Genomic DNA, 16,928 nt, shown 5'->3' with positions numbered 1-16,928 from the left:
AGTACAAGTTTTTCAAGTACAGACAACCCCTTTTGTTATGTTAATGTAGCAGGGTCATGAACTGGAAAGCTTATCAAGCCTTTACACTACTAAGTCAACACTCTGCTCCTGTGAAGTGTAAGGATGTCCAAGGCATTTCCCCTGAGGCCAAGAATTTGAGAAGTCTTGAATGTGAAATCTTGATGCAAGTGAAAAGCACCCTAACTGTGAGTGTTGATGTCTTCCTGGTATTGGGAGGCCCAGAAGTGTAGTCATCACTGTAAACATGATGAGTGTTAATTGCTTGAGGGTAATGACTTTTCTCCATCGACTGCAAGCCGTGTTCCTGTTAACACATGCCAAATTTGCTCTTGCTGCCAGGGCACATGGCTGGCTCATGTTCAGCTTGCTGTCCACCAATACCCCCACGTTCTTTTCAGCACAGCGGCTCCTCAGCAATTATCATTACTAGTAGCTACACTTCCTAGAGTAGTTGACCTTTTGCACCTCAATTCTTGAATTTCCAGGGATCTTCTATGATGAGATGTTGACCTGCAGAATTTTCATGACACAGTTTATTTAAAATAAACTTTAAGGAAAATAGTTGGGTTTTTTTTCCCACTGCCAAGGATATTTTGTAATTTTGCATATTTTGTAAAGTTAAATTCAAATGCTTTTCTACTTACAAATAAGCATATTTGTTATAGAATTTATTGAAGGCAATAAGAGCAGTATCAACACAGGTAATTTTTACTGATAAAGTGAACAATACTACAACCTCTGAAATTTTCTGATTGATATTGCTTTAATTTCATAACAATAACATTGTAAAGAAATTTGTGTAGTGTGCTTGATTTTCAGATTCCATTTATCACTCTGTTCTTTCAATTGTTTGGAGAGCTTCTCTTAAGCTGTCTACACACTTAGAAACTTCAGCAGATCTAAGAGGCTTTTAACAAAACAGCTGGCTTCAGTTACCAAGAATAAAAAAAGAAAGCATGTCTGAACCTCATGCTCAGTGGAAATTTTGAGGTAAGGACCACAGAGCAGATGGAGGAACTTTTCTTGCTATTATGGCAACGATGTGACATCACTCAGCCATTTTAAAGCAAAATAACAAAACAAAACATAACTGTCTTTTAAAGTGTACTGGTTATTGCAAAATTTTGAATCTTCCTGTACCAGACTGCTTTCTGAGGAACAAATCTGGAGGTATTCTACTTATATAAAGGAATGGATCATATCCCTGAAAAAGATTAATATGGAGCCAGAGTTCTGTACAGAATGAAATGTTGAGATTTATTTATGCTGGGAGATTTTGTGCAAATTACTAAAAGTATAGAAAACATCTTAATTCAGCAACACCTTATGGTTTGTAGCTTTTTGGAAAGAAGATTTTTGCAGGTATGGAATACAAAAATTTTAATTATTATTGCATCTTTTCTAAAGCAAACCATCCAAGGCATTTTCTATGCAGCTTAGACAAGAATATCTGATATAAGTGAAATTAAGGAGTAAATAAAACATTAAAAGACAGTACACTGTGAAAACAGGATTGAGCATGTTGCCTACAATTAACTGAAAGCCAAACCAGTCTTTCAGGTTCAGTTTTTGAACTCTGTATGTTAACATCAAATGGACAGTTATTTCTTCTTTTGGTTCCTGTCACAAACTGTGTCTAAAAGAATTACCTATCTGGATTTTACAACTCTCTGATGAGGAAATTGGCTCATTTAGCCAATTGTTGCTTCAACAGTTCATCCACTTCCCTATTCAAAATCTGCTTGTTATTTTGAAGCCAAAGGTTACAGCAATTGAATATACATGGCGTCTACCAGAATGAAGATGGATTCTTGTAAAAATGATATTTGAAACCCCATTACCTTTTCCTTTGGTGAAGTAAAGACACCAAGTTCCTCATACTTTCTTATACATCTTACACATTATTTCCTACCATTATTGACACTATTCTCTGAATACTTTCTAGTTTCAACTATCCTGCTTGAAATGTAGCTATAAAAGCTGAACATGATATAACTGTAACTCTTCTGCTACATCTGAATGCAAAACTACTCAATATTCCCACTTCAGAGAAACAAGGACCTCTTTTATGTCTGGGTCACAGCTGGGCTGGGAACTCAAAATCTCTTGAATAACTCTTGTGATACTCAACTATACTCAAGTAGTAACTGTTGAAAAAATACATTGCAATTTTCAGGCCACACATTCTTTGCTTTGTAAATTATACCTTTACTTTCCCATAGAGGAGTATGTGCTCACTGCATGAAGCTTGATCCTTCACACAACCTACTTCACTTTTTACTATTTTGCACTGCTCTACAATCTGCACTTAATTTCAAACATTATCAGTAATGATTTTATGTTCCATTCTGGGTCACATATAAAATTTATGAACAGTGTATGAGAAAGGAGGAATACTTGAAAAATCTCACCTAAATAGAAATGTATCATTTTCAGTTGGTGAAGCTTCTTCTTCCTTCACTCAGGTTTATGAATTGTCGGGAAGGCTTTTTGAAAATAATACCTTTTTTGTTTTCTAATGGAAATCTCCAGTGTGCAAAGTCAGAATTAAACACTTAGTAATTAAAGATGGTTTTTAATAAGAAACTAAATGTGGAACAAAAGAAACAATTTAAACATTATGAAATATGCAAAAGGCAGAGAACTAAATTGTAATTCTTTCTATTCATGTAATAATTTAATATGGAGTAAAAAGCCAAATCCTTGTGTGAATATATACACTTTATTTTTAAAAATACTGGGGATAAAACTGACCAAATTGTCTGTGTTATGTGAAGAAATTATTCTGGTAAAAAGAATGATTTGTATGCATATCATGAAGTTTGTTGTCACATGTAAAATGAGGATGTTGAGGTTTTAGCATGGTTTGTGGGGGCACAACAAAGTTACATCTGCTTCTGTGCTGGTGTGGTTAGCACAAAATATGTAGACTGAAGAGACATTAACATTTTTTTTTGCCTGAAGTGATAAGCTGACTGGGTTCTATTCTGAGAGTCATATATCACATATAGGTGCTTTGATCTGCTACCCCTAGACTTTCCTTTCAAAACATGACTGTCTTTAATCAAAGAAATAAACCTGCCATTATTGACATCAGGTTCTAAAAAATCTGAAAAAATATTTACTGCCAGATTTATTTATCTGGTCTTTTAGTTGTTGTCTAAGCATTCCTCTTTTTTTTATATGCTATTACTTTTTCGATACAGAATTGTTTTATAACTCAGAAAGGCAATCTAGAAACCTCACAAGGAACATCATCATATCTATACTATCTCATGCATACTTGGTAAAAAGTTATAAAGATATATTAAAATGAAAAAAATATTCTGTGTAGATAGTATTCTCAGCAAAGCATAAAGGTTTGTGGTTCCCTATGGGTTATATGACTTCAATGAGATTATTTGTATTCTTAAAGAGCATCATATATTCAAATACTTTGCTGAATCAAAACAGGGAAAAGACCATTTAAACATTTTTATGCAATTTTTATGAGAGTAATGATGAATGCAGAAAAAATATACTCCAGAATGAAGAAGTAGTGTTCACATACAAGGTACTAAGTCAATGTAAAATACCAAAGGTTTGCTAATACCTTTGGCAGCTGACAGACTAATAATCAGACCCTATACTGAGTTCAGATAATCAGTTACCAGTTTCCTATGTTTTAGTCTTAAGAAAACTTGACACTGTAGGTCAGAAGAATGCCAGAATACCACTGAAAACCAAGAATTTTTAATGCATCTACATTTTCAAATCCAGGGGAGTTATTTACAAAGAGTATTGTGAAATGTATGTCACAGAGGTCCATGAAAAAATAGTTCCTATCAACTTATAGTCAGTCATCACTAGACACAAGAAAATTGAGAAATTGGATAAAACTGCACTTAAACACAAAGATCCTATTATCCAGGAAAACGAGTAAGACTCAGACTTCATATAGAAAAAGAAACACCCAATTAAGCTGTAAGGAGAGTGTTTGACCAAGACTCTGCTTAATCTGCCAGAGAAGTCAACATTCTCTAGGTGTCATGGTGTGCCATAGATATTTTTAGACAAGCACCTATCACACATAAAAATCTGCAGTGTGTGTCTGGAGTATGGGGTGCCCTTCAACACACTCTGTCAATAATAAAAGGACAGCAGGCAGGTCTTTAGCAGGTGGTAGAGTTGTGATGTACTGCAAGGTTAGAAATAGAAAGGTTTAATGGCAAAGATTCATCATCTTCACTGTCAACAAACACTCTGTTTTTATGAACATGATGCTCAGTTTATCCTGGTCTTAGAGGAAACAGTTTTCATTTATTTTATCAACTAGAAATTGCAACATGCTTTAAAAGATTATTTGATTACAGCATTTATTCATTAAAATTAATTAATCATTAAACTGTACATACAACAAAAGCTGAACAGATATCTTAGTACATTTAAAAGAATCGGACGTATTCTTTTCTTTAACCAAATCTTAATGACAACACTACCATCTCTATTTAAGTTTAGAAATTTGTTTTATTTTATTTAGAATTATCATCAGACTATTTAAGATGAACAAACCATAACCTTCCCTTTTTGTGGTTTTGTTGTTTTGGGTTTTTTTAATTTTAAAGTAACAGAAAATGTGTAGTTGGAATGGGATTTTTCTCTTGCAACAAAAAACAAAAAAAAAAAACTTTTCTCATGGAAGAGAGGACTGGACCTGTCCTGTAAGACACATTTCTTACAGACTTTGAGAAAAAAGATTTCTTAATGTTCATAAACAGTAATTTTTCATACATTTATGTCTTCACATGTGTTTTGCTCCCCATCAGTTGATTGTGCTTCTTTGGAACTTTGGAGAAAGACTTTTATATCCTATGAAAAGGAAAAAGGAAATATTAAAAGTAATTTCATATTGCAGCCTGAAAACTGCAGTAATAACACCTTAAAACCCAGTAATAACACCTGTCTATCCTCGGGGTGAGCTTTCCACTGACTAGATTATGGTGAAAAACTAACTTCAGTATAGGTAAATTACAGATTCCCCACATTACAGACAATGTCTTCCAGCAGGGCACTGGAACTCATTCAGCTGAGGTGCTATAATATCACTGAAATGATGTTTTCATGTTATCCACGGGACTTAGTTTTCTTTGGTGGTTTTACAAAACAATGCTGTGTTAAAATGCAACTCTGTTTTTAACAGAGATCTTAAACATCAGCTTAATATTATTGGTAAATAGAGGTATCAAGATTGTTGTTTAAACCAGTAAATGTCATTCAGAACATACAAAGACAAATTCTTCCATTAAGTGAGTTTTTTTAGTATGTCATATTTCAGACTGAACTTTAACAATTCCAGGGAATTGATATTAAAAAAAATAAGTAACTAATAGTTTGAATAATATATACCCTCAGTAGTTTAATTTTATGCTTAGTTCTTTTTAACATATTGTCTGATTTGTTAATTTTCAATAATTTTCTATTAGTAGAATCTCCTCCATTTCCCATTTCAGCAATACTATCCATTGTAGGATGTGTAAAATAGGATGAACAAGAAATTTCTGTTTTAAAATAATAACATGCTGAGCATTCAATAAAAAGATAAATATTTCGCTTTCTAGCATCTTCTGATACTGTCAGAATACACATTTTATCCTTTTAGGAAATTATTCTCCATTTTTTTGAGAATAATCAACAGTCAGATTTTTTATTTACACATAGTATTTTTATATACATGTAGTGGAATATATATTTTGTGCATATTTTGAAGATACAACCTTTTCTCAAAAGCAGAAACTGCCTGTATTTAATGATGCCTCACAAACTTATACCAGAAGCATTTCAGTGAATACAGAACTATGCTAAAAGGAAGTATTACCAGTCCTTGGTTTTAAAGGGTTGCACTAATATTTATCTTTGATTCTAGGAAACACTTCACTATAAGGAGGCATTTTCCAGCAAACTGAGTCAGAAAAAGTAGTTTCAATCCTGGTTAGATAAAAATAAATGTAGTATTAAATGCTGTCAATAAAACTGGAGATAGAGTGCTCCAACACTTTTACTATGTCCGTCTTCAAAGAAGGAAACTTTTTTTTTTTAAGATGAACACATATTATTTATACTTCTTTAATATAAGAAACAGCATCTTTTATGTACATTAAATTTTCTAAGATCATTTAGGGATGGGATACATCATCAAGAGAAGCATAACATAGGTCCCTTTTTTCAATTAGGTATTTAAACACTGAGTTAGATTTTCCTTTTCTTGCACACTGGGACATTTAAAACACCACATGAAAAAAGCTTCTCAAGTTTCATAAGTGTCACAGTTACAGCTTATGACTAAACAGTGATTCAACAATACTCTTTTTTTGTCAAAACATTGATACATGGTCCAGTTCATAAGATGTAATATAATCTGTATGAACTCTCTCTATGACAAGAAGCTTTTTAACTTTGTGAAATGATACATAGAATTCTGAATGTTTGTTGTGTAATATTAAATGGATGCTGCAGGTATAAACAGGTTTTGTAGTAGTTCTTCAACATACTAATAAACATTTTTTCAAAAAGCCATGTTAACTATAGATTAATAGAAATCCCACTTCAGTGGAACTCCTATCTGAAAGAATATCTGGATTGTGTTACTGAAAGGATTAACAGAATGAACAACATTAACAGCAGTAACCATATGAGAAATAATTTAGATGGAACAAGCATAATGCAAGGGCCTGCTAAATGTATTCAAAACATAAACACATAGAAATACGATGTGATATCCCTATCTTCAAAAACAGAACTTTTTTAAAAGGGCTATTCAGGATTTGAAAGCAGAATAAGAAATATAATGCAATTTTCCCAATGCATAATATTTTTTATATTAATAAACTGAACGCTAATTATCAAACTACCTTATCTTCAGTAATTATAAGAATGTAGTTTACTCAAAGTAAAAAATACTGCATTAAGCATTAATAATTATAGAAGTAGAATATACCCCAGACTCTTTCTTTAAATGTATCACAATCAAAATGCAGAATTACTAAAATATGTGGTTGTTTCTGTATTACCATATATGTGACAGTCTCAGAACAGATGGTAAAATTTGTAATAATTTTAGGCCTCCAATAAATAATGAGGCCTAAAGAAAACCCCTTAATTGACCAAATTGAACAGATGAATGCATGCAGTGGAAAAAGCAGATTGCTTGCTTCTCCCATTTGAATCAGCTGGTCTAATAATAAAAATCTTCTCTCATTTATTATTAAATTTACTTAAAGAAAATTTAATTGAGCATGTAATGAAGTTCCTTCATAAACATACAAATGTGTCATCTGCCTATTCTCATGGAATAAATTTTATCTGATAAGTGAAAAAAATGTGTTGATAATGGCAAGCACTTGTAAGTTCTAGTTAGGACCAGAAAACCTTGTAATCAGGTCAGAAAAGACAAGATGAAAAAGTAATAGAATTTCTGGGCATATTAATTTGTAGACATTTGTACTAAGGCTGACAGAAAGGTCACCATCATGTAGGATGGTGCCAGTCCATTAGCAGAGAAAAATAAATCCCAGCAAAAGACAATACATCTCACATGAAAAAATATTTTTTGAGTTTTGACAGACAATAATGGTTGAAATTGAACAGGTCATCAAGATCCAAAGGAATCAGGTATCCTAACTTAAATTTGAAAAATTGTAAGCTAGATGTTTCCTTTATAGTTTTCAGCAAAACATTTTACTTTTTGCTGTTTATGACTGCATTAGTACAAACATTTTAACTTCTAGAAACCACACCCTGACTTGCTATATTTATCTTGTAAAAGATCTCAAAATACCAGCACTGTGGCTGACTTTCATTTTTATAGACATCTCTGAGGAGAATTTCTGCAACAATAATTGATGCTAAAAATATTGTCTTGGAAAGAAAAAAGTTCACCTGTTCCCCAAATAGGGAATTGATACAGGAAAAATCTTCCAGGAGTCTGTATAATAGACCAGAATTGCAACAACAATGGCCCCTGGGTCTCTGTGCTTGTTTGCTGGTGAATATAAAACTCTTTTGGTAAACCTGAATGTTGATTTCCTACATAAAACTGTCTGTATTTAACGGTACAGTCAAAGAATGAAATGGTTTGGGTTTAAGTACAGAAACCATAGAGTACAATATTTGAGATACAGTCAGTATAAGCCTTTTCAAGAGGAAATTTTAAGTATTACAAATGATAACTGAAGCTCTGCATTACCTAACTGTTGAGTCAGGAGGTACAAGAATCAATGTAACCTGCCAAATTAGCGGAAAAATGCCTCATTTAAGTGGAGTAATCCCAATAGATAAACAAGATGTAGGAACATCTCTGGGCTAGAATATGTGCACTGAAACCCTCAGTTACTGCCAAGATTCATATACACTGTCCTGCAGCTTTTCTCATAGACTGACAATTTTTATATCTGAACTGCCCCAAATATATCCTACTAGCCAGAATAACATAGGTAATTGATGGTAGCTAATACAATTTAAACATGCTCTGCAATCTACTCTTTAAGCTACGTAACAAAGCATCCCCTAAAAATGGTAAAGGAAAATCAGAAATTTTAATAGAGTAGAAACATGGTGTGTTTGATTTTCAGCTATTGGCCAGTGTGAAAACATTTTAACAAAGAGTGTCTGTAAATTGCCTAGCATATAGATAGGCTTTACTCAGTTTACACCCTAATTAAGTTTTAATTTAGGTTTCATCACATTTGGTCTTCATGAAGAGGCTGCATTTTATTAAATGCTACAAAGTCAGTGAGCATTTGTGTAAACAACAATTCTTGAGGTGGAACACATCTAGAGAGCTGGTTTAAAAAATGCTTTGGTCGACAAGAAATTCAGTAAGGTTGGAAGAAAATTCAAATTAGAAAATGCAGTACTCAATTAAATAAAAGAGTCGGGAAGAAAGAATGGGTAAGGGAAGGGAAGGGAGGAATGACCTAACATTGCATGGCATTTGTCTTCCCAAATTGGCTAAGATATCAACATAGGCAGGATGGACACACATGGATAGTTATAATCTTCAATTTTATTGTCTTGTCTTTGTCTTACATTTTCTATCACTTTCTACTGTAGTAAATGGATTTTTAACCCTCACTTTTACTGAGTAAATATATTCTTTTATTCCTATATTTTATTTTCTACTGACAATGATTATGAGTGACTCAATAAATGCTGGGCAATTCACATCCTACAAGTGAGGAATATAACTAAGAAATAACAAGTTACTCCTAAGCTATCATATATCTTATTCAGATTTACATTTTGCAGGACACTATGGGGGTGATCATCTAAAACTTGTGAAGACTGTTTATTGACTGTTTATTGTCCCATTTGAAGTGAGACATGCACATGCAAGCATCCTCTCATCTTCTCATGCTGTTTTCTTACATCCTGTGTATCAAGTATTTTTGCCATAGTTTGATACCTTAAATAGGGTGATTCTCTGGCCCAAACTTGCCTTTTGTGCAACTGTTTTAATGTATGTTTAAACATAGGCGCAGGCCACAGGGAAGCTCTAGACAATGGCAGGGAAGAACACTTGGACCTGTATTGCCTCTGCATGCCATTTTCTGTTGCCTGGTTGGTCTGGGGTGGAATGGGGCGGAATACCACATATCCTACAGTGTCCTGCAGTATGATTCTGTTGGGAGGATAATTCAACCAGACTCCTTTCTATGGATGAGGAGAAAGGCAAAGCCTCATCAGGCAGTTGCAGGCCAGCAAGACTTGCACAATAAAGAGGTCCGAAAGCGGCCCAGCCTTTGATGGATGGAATTTTCACAGAAAATAAAAAACCTGATCTACCATACAGCTGCTGGGCTGTATAGCTGATCTACATTGCAAATTGGCAGTATCTATATTAATTGCACGTACATTTCTGGGACAATGCAAATTTAAGCATGTGTGCTTACAAAGTCTTTGGTCCCAGACAGGAATACTTACAGGAAGTTTGTATTCTTGGCATGTGTTAATCAAATCTTCCATGAAAGGATGCTTCAAAAGGAGTTCAAATGCAATGGGTGTCAGATTTTCAGCACCTAATTCTTGGTACATCCTGATGAAATGCTTTAAGTAAAAATAATTCATGGTCAATTTATTGTTATTAAAATAAAAGAAAAAAAAAAGAAAAAATGTGGAAAAGCACAGATCACAGCATATTTTTTTAACATATGATGCAAGTTACACAATCATCCTTGAATCAATCTGCCTACCTTATCATAGCTGTTTGCCTTCTCCAGACAGCTAAATCTATGATAGTCATCATCTTTACTTCCTCCAGTATGAAACACTTTGAGTAGAGATGCCACTGAAATAATTCCTTCACCTGTGTAATTCAAGACTTCTTTTTCATCCTCGATTAAAATCTTTTCATTTGGCATTATGTTGGGACTTGAAGAATCCTAAAAATTTAGGCACAGGTATCATACTTGGGGATAAACACTCTGTCAGTAGATGATCTGTTTCAGTTAAACACCCATTAAGAACCAATGGATTACAATTCCAAACTTCAGTTCTTACAAAACAAAAATCATCAACTCACACAAAATTATCTACTGCACCATAGGATGGAGGAATAAATCCTGACAGTCCAGAAAAATCCATAATGTTGGCATTACCAGAAATTTAATAGACAACTTTTTCCAGGAATGTGGCCAACATTGCGCAGAAAAAGTAGAATTTCTCAGAGCAACAAAACATAAAAATATTTCATAGTTACAAACTACAATACCAAGAAATTTGTGTTTATTTAAGAAGTAAACTTGGTAGTTTTGGATGTTCACATGAAAAAAACCAGTATGAATTTTCTAGTCCAAATCCAGTCACTGCAAGAACTCTGTTTTGGCCAACAGTTAACCAGCTCTCCACAAAAATAGGTATTTTCTAGTTTATGCAAAAAAAATTAAGTTTAAGCAAACAATTAGGTAATTTTAGAGCTGGTCAAAGAGAAAAAAAAAACCCTGAAACTAAACAAAAAAACCTGCTGTAGAGATTTGTGAACATAAAGATGAGAAAGGACCTCACATAGGTGAACAGCACTTTGACTAGATTACATCACAATGTAGACTAACCACTAGCAACAGGAAATTGCATGTAATTGAACAAACCATTTCTTTTCTCATTAGGAGAGAGAGACTGCTGAGGTTCAGTCACTCCTGTGCTATGTGCCTTGGGCCTTAATATATTTCATTTTGAGCACAGAAGAAGTAGAGTCATTTACAGTCTTTTTAACACACAGTAATCAAGATTACAGAAATATCAGCACTGAAGTTTTTCAGTCTGTCATTGCATTGCTTACACTGACTGAGCTGTGAGACCTACACAACCAAAAATAACATTATTTAGACTCAAATGAAGTTAGTAAAAGAAGTTTCACGAATATGTTAGTCTGAGCTTCTCTTAATAACATGAAGGCTTCAGATGTATTTCTGCAGGCAGATACCAATGAGAAGGTGTTACAATTACCATCACAGAAAAAGAGAAGCAGCAAATTAGGTGAAGTTCTGTAAGTGCCTATGTATGAGCCAGCTACCAAAGGTGTAAAACTTCTTAGAGATGAGCTAGATAGCTCTTTATATTTCACTGATGAATATTCCACTGATAATATTTACTAAATTTCCAGTCCCTGGAGTGACAACTGGGATATTTAGATCACATGTAAACAGCCACAGGGAAACAAAGGCTTAGGTTCTTAATATGATGCTAAAACTACTTTGGATGTCTTCAGGACTCTGTGTATTTGATGGAGCTTGGCTCAAGCCTGACACAATATCACTGCACCATTTCCTTTTTGCCCCCTTGTGTTAGTGGAATAACCTTTATTAAACTCTTGCTCTACTAAAGCCTATAGAGAAAACTCATTTACTTCAGTGGTATGGCATTTCTTTTGTTGCCTTCTGTCCATATTCAATATTATCCTTTAAGTGTATAGGCATGGAACACAAGGCATGAGAAAAATATTTAAAAAATGAAAATTTTAGAAAAGAAAATATTAAAATGATGTTTTAAAATTAGTCCAGTGATTCTGTGCACCAGCCTAGACAACTGTAAAGTCAAAAGAGAATCCATACAAGTAAGATTCATTTAACGTCTAATTCTTGGATATTCCTAGGTTTCTGAGGGAGTCTCCAAGGAGAATTAGGCGCACAATCTTTCTGTTTAATACACAGTGGGACATACATCAGACATAGCACAGATTCACAGAGCCAATGCCATGAGAAAGCAGGCATGAGGAAATGCTCAGGCTGGATGGGACATCTCTTTCTCCTCAGAGATCCAGTTAATTCTGGGCTGAAGGCAAATGCTCCCCTTCATTCATGACTCACAGCCTTAAGAAATTGTTGACACATAGGTGATAATGCCAGTCTCTTACTTACATACTACCAAACTTCCAACCAAACAGCTGAAACCAAGCAGAAAATGGCAAAGAGGAGGTCGTGTAGCTTTATATCCAATGAGATGAAAGTTAGAACTTTTCAGCAAAATATAGGAAATAAATACTACAATATCTAATTGGGAGCATTCTGTGCTCTCCTTCTTCCTGTGAAATGTGGAAAGTCTTATTGTCTCATTGTCTCATTCAGTCTCTGCAGAATACAAAAACTCTGTTGTGCCAAACAATGCACAGGGAAGTCTGGTAACTTCTGTCATTTGAAATTATAAAATGCAATTTTTTATATGTATATTATTACCCCGTGTATTAAAATAATGCCTTTTCTATGCTGTTTCTAGACATCTCAATTATACTTTAAGTTCTGGGCAAATGCTGGAGTCACTGTGGTTGAGACAGGGCAATGAATCATTTTATTATCTTGAGCAGCAATCTCTTTCCAAGATGTGTACAGATAATTTATGTCTCAAAAAATTACTTATACTTCAATAAGTATAAGTATTCACTAATAAGTAACTGATGCATGCAGTGGACTAATTCCAGTTTTAAGACTTTAATAATAAAAACATACTTTAGAAATACTAATAATGTTCAAATGACAAGTTTAATTTGATTTAACAATGCATTCATCATGGCTGAAAAAATAATTTAAAAATTATTTTGTATGAAACAAATTATTATTATACCTTCTGGTTTACAGATAAACCTAAACACTTGGCAATAACACAACAAAGATGTGTCTGAATACCCCAAAGAAATGTAGTGGAAAATAAAGTAAGACCAGCAATAATACAGGCCTTACATATTGAGATAACATTACTGTAAGTCACACTGCAGTCTAATTCCAGGGGACTGACAGCTGGTCAATTAAGCAAAAGAATTACTTCCATTCATATGCACAAGGAGTAACCACCAGTAAATATCTTAAACTTTCATTAATGGCAAGCAAATTTCCAGACCATTGAAAGAATCCTTCTGAGTATTTTTACCAATGCAATGTTCCCATGAATTCAGTGAGACTACTTTTAAGGACTGGAGCTACCCAGGATAAGCAAATATAGAGAAATCTAGGTAATTTATAAATTGAAAGTACTGCTACTATTCTCTAGTATTTTTCTGTAATATTTTACCACACATGGAAGGGCAGCTTTCTTTTTTCTGTGAATATATTCTCCAGTAACAATGCTAAGTGCTCTGTGTACACCTTCAACTGGATCAGAGTGGGAGGCGAAATAAAGTAGCATCGCAATATAGTCCAGCAGAGCAGGGTCTTTTTTGGTATCCACAAATAAATGGAAGAAAAACTATAAAAGGGCAAAAATAAGCAAATTAATTTCTGTAAGTGGACTTAAATGAAATACAAATCAAGGACTGTAGAGAAAAGCACGAAATAACAGTAATTACTGCTAATAAGAGCTACTATACTTAAAAGCATGTTGAGACTGTACAAATCAAGGCTGTGATAAATCATAAATGTGTGTTAAGTAATTCAAGGAAATAGAAATTGAGTTTCACAGAAAAGATAGAAATTATTAAAAGCTTGTATCATGACAAATATGTTCAAAGCATTTTTTGTATTCAGATTATTATTAGCCCCCTCTTTCACGGAAAAATCTATGAGCTCAGATGCAGTGATCATTTGCCTCCCATTCTTTACAAGGCTGGTTGCTGTGTAGCAAAATTAATGCCATTTAACCAAGAACAGAAGTAATTAAGTCTTTCTGAGCAGACTATGATTTAGAATGCTCAAGGCTGACTCTTGGATTCCTCTCTACATTATTCTGAAGCACCACTTGACCAGAAAAAAAATCAAAAAAATGCAGTACTTATTGAAAAAAAGAGAACCAAAAATTTCTGAAATGAGACCTATCATGTTTGAATAGTGATTTCTTCAAAATACCTATGTTTTCAGTTACCTCTATGAGGTGTTTTAGCCTTTCTAAAGACACAGGTTCTTCATAACTTTCTGTTATGCTTAGATCTTTGCTTCCATTAAACCATAAGCCAACCTGATTTAAAAAAATAAATAAATAAGTAAGTTTGTTTATTTTCACACATTGAAATAAGGTGGTCTTTGTACTCTAGCTGTTTAACACACAAGTTACTAAGAGCCTAATTTCCGGACTTAATCAAACTGAATTTGTTATTAATATACAATGATGAGAATAATTATTATTTGTTTTTTGTATGTTATAACAGATATTTGAGGAGTTACTGAAAATCAAATAGGACAGAAGTGAATGTGTGCTTTTGGAAAAAGTGAAAACTACCTATGTAGTTGTAAATCTATGCTGCTGAAGAAGCAGAATATGATATGGAGTTTCTATGCATGTTCTGGTTTCTTCCTTTTAGGGATATCCTCTGCTAACCCCTACAGCTTTTGTCCAGACTTTACTTTTAGAAGAAAATGTCCATACAATTCAGTATGATGAAGGATGGAGCCATGGCTCTCCCCATGCTTGCCTACTCCCAACAAGATGACCAAGAGTCCTACAGAGCCAGAGCTGCAGCTGTAAATTAAAAGTGCTCAGAACCAATTCTGTAGTACTAGACTCTAGACACAGGAAGGATCAGCTAGATCTGGATAGGCATGAACAAACTTCCTGCAGAAAAATTCACTTGTGTGAAACACCACCAGGCTGTACAAAGAACATCACATCAGGGACAACCCACCACCATTACCTGGAGATGGGCCCCAGCACTGTGTAGTTTACCAGTGTAGGTGCAGAGAGAGAGGATAGGTGAAGCAGCTCAAATTACTAGTGGAAGGTTATTCAAACCAGTTGTTTATTGCATATTTACTACCTTGTAATACTGAAGTGATTAAATTATTTGCTAGGTTAATACTATATTTGAAGTAGGATCCTGTGATAAAAATGTACGTTCTCAGTCTGCATGTCTTGTAACTGCTAGCTTATTTGCAAATTCTTCAGCAAAACTTACAATAGAAAAAATAAATGCACATAGACCTGCATTTTTTGTGGGTTTTCTGGCTTTGCAGAGTTTGTTTCTTAGAAAGCCTGTGGTGGGCACGGATTAGCAGGTACTCCTGGAAGTTTTAAATTAATCAAAGAAGTTCTGAAAATTACAGGCCTCTGGACTAACACAGCCTTTATTTATTCTTCTTTAAAAACTAATGGTAGGTGAGTGGAAAACAAATTACAATAAAGTTTCTATCCAATTCATTCAAAACAGTTGGAAAATTATATTTAATATCACCAAACAAATACAGAAACTGGCAAGACTGGAGTATCTACCAACACCTATATATGTATATATATGATACCTACAGCTAGTATAGCCCAAGAGAGTGAACCAGCAAGTATCATTCTAAGTATGATTAAAATGCAAGGTAAAAGTAAGTGAAAATGAGTAGAATTTTGTTGAAAGAACAAAAATATACTCATAATACTCTTTCTGAAAAAACTTGCTGAACTATGTGACAATTCAAACAGAAGTTGTCTTCCGAAAAATGATCAAAGAATTTTATAATTTTCCATGTATTCAAGGCTTGAGGAATGATCTTGAGAAAACTAATTATTGGGAAAAAATCTAGAAACATTTAATTAAAATGCAGCTGATGAGATGAAACTGAAATCAGTATTTTTGCTTGGAGCAAATTATCTTATTCAGTGTCAAGTAAGTTAATAGTCATCAAAGTGCACACAGAATGGTTTCTTTAAAACAGAAATGATTTTCACTTGAGATTAATTTATGGGAAAAGTAGGAAAAGCAAGTATAAAGTATGTTTAATTAGCCTGATTTGTGGAACTACAGACAAGATACATATTAGGCCATCAATTTCCTGAAAAAACATTTCACTACAAAGTTCCCTCAGACCTAAAGCATTTAAAATTCAGACTGAGTTTCTCAAGCTGAATAAACCAAACAACATATCATTAAATTCAGGGAGCTCAGCAAAATAAAATTTGATTGAGAAATTAAAAGGATGATTACCTGTAAATAGAGTTCCTGTGTAATGAAGCCTGATCCAGTGACATCAACAGACTTGAAGCCATGCAGTGTTTGGAGGAGTTGTGTCACAGATGGCACTGGCCAAGGCTGTGCTGCTGCCAGCAAGAATCTGCGCCAGTCAGTAAGGTGTGAGTTCACTGTGAATTCAGATGCCAGATTTTCTAACTACAAAACCAAAACAGCAAATATTGTCAAATGTGTACATAAACAGTCTTTCAATAACCTATGTATCCTTAGGTATTTACTGGACAGGATGAACCAGGTTCTGCAGTGAGGTTTCACAAAACAAAATAGGCCACAGGCCACTGTGTGTCCATTGCCATGTGCAGCGGATTTCGCCCTAAATAAACACTCAGAGTGCCCAAACAGGCATTTATATATACCTTAGCTTGAGAATTTCCTTTTGTAAGTAAGTTCTTGCTTCCACGATAAATTTAAAAGTCTCATTTAAAACTGGTTCTTTTAAGGAAAGAAAATAGGATTTATAAACACTAAAAGTTCTCAAAGAATACAGAACGTGGGATACATG

The 16,928-nt window shown here is 34.0% G+C and overlaps 1 protein-coding gene across 8 annotated transcripts in view; it reads right to left on the bottom strand.

The window, feature by feature from the left end:
• Positions 1-3,543: 3,543 nt before the first annotated feature.
• Positions 3,544-16,928, bottom strand: part of SPEF2 (sperm flagellar 2) — a 74,660-nt gene continuing 61,275 nt past the window's right edge. For 4 of the 8 annotated variants that reach the window (XM_038124844.1, XM_038124845.1, XM_038124848.1 and 1 more), the window contains 6 exons: positions 16,382-16,564; positions 14,341-14,433; positions 13,555-13,728; positions 10,248-10,436; positions 9,979-10,101; positions 3,545-4,869 (listed from right to left, as the gene is read on the bottom strand). In XM_038124844.1, the coding sequence (XP_037980772.1) occupies positions 4,786-4,869; positions 9,979-10,101; positions 10,248-10,436; positions 13,555-13,728; positions 14,341-14,433; positions 16,382-16,564 (846 nt within the window). In that variant the 3' untranslated portion in view covers positions 3,545-4,785. Of the gene's footprint in view, positions 4,870-9,978; positions 10,102-10,247; positions 10,437-13,554; positions 13,729-14,340; positions 14,434-16,381; positions 16,565-16,928 lie in introns of all 8 variants that reach the window. The other 4 variants (XM_038124849.1, XM_038124852.1, XM_038124846.1 and 1 more) reach the window with 3 other exon arrangements.

This window comes from Motacilla alba, chromosome Z (genome assembly GCF_015832195.1).
Source record: "Motacilla alba alba isolate MOTALB_02 chromosome Z, Motacilla_alba_V1.0_pri, whole genome shotgun sequence".
In the NCBI taxonomy this organism is placed as follows: Eukaryota; Metazoa; Chordata; class Aves; order Passeriformes; family Motacillidae; genus Motacilla; species Motacilla alba.
This window is presented reverse-complemented; position numbering and strand designations above follow the sequence as displayed.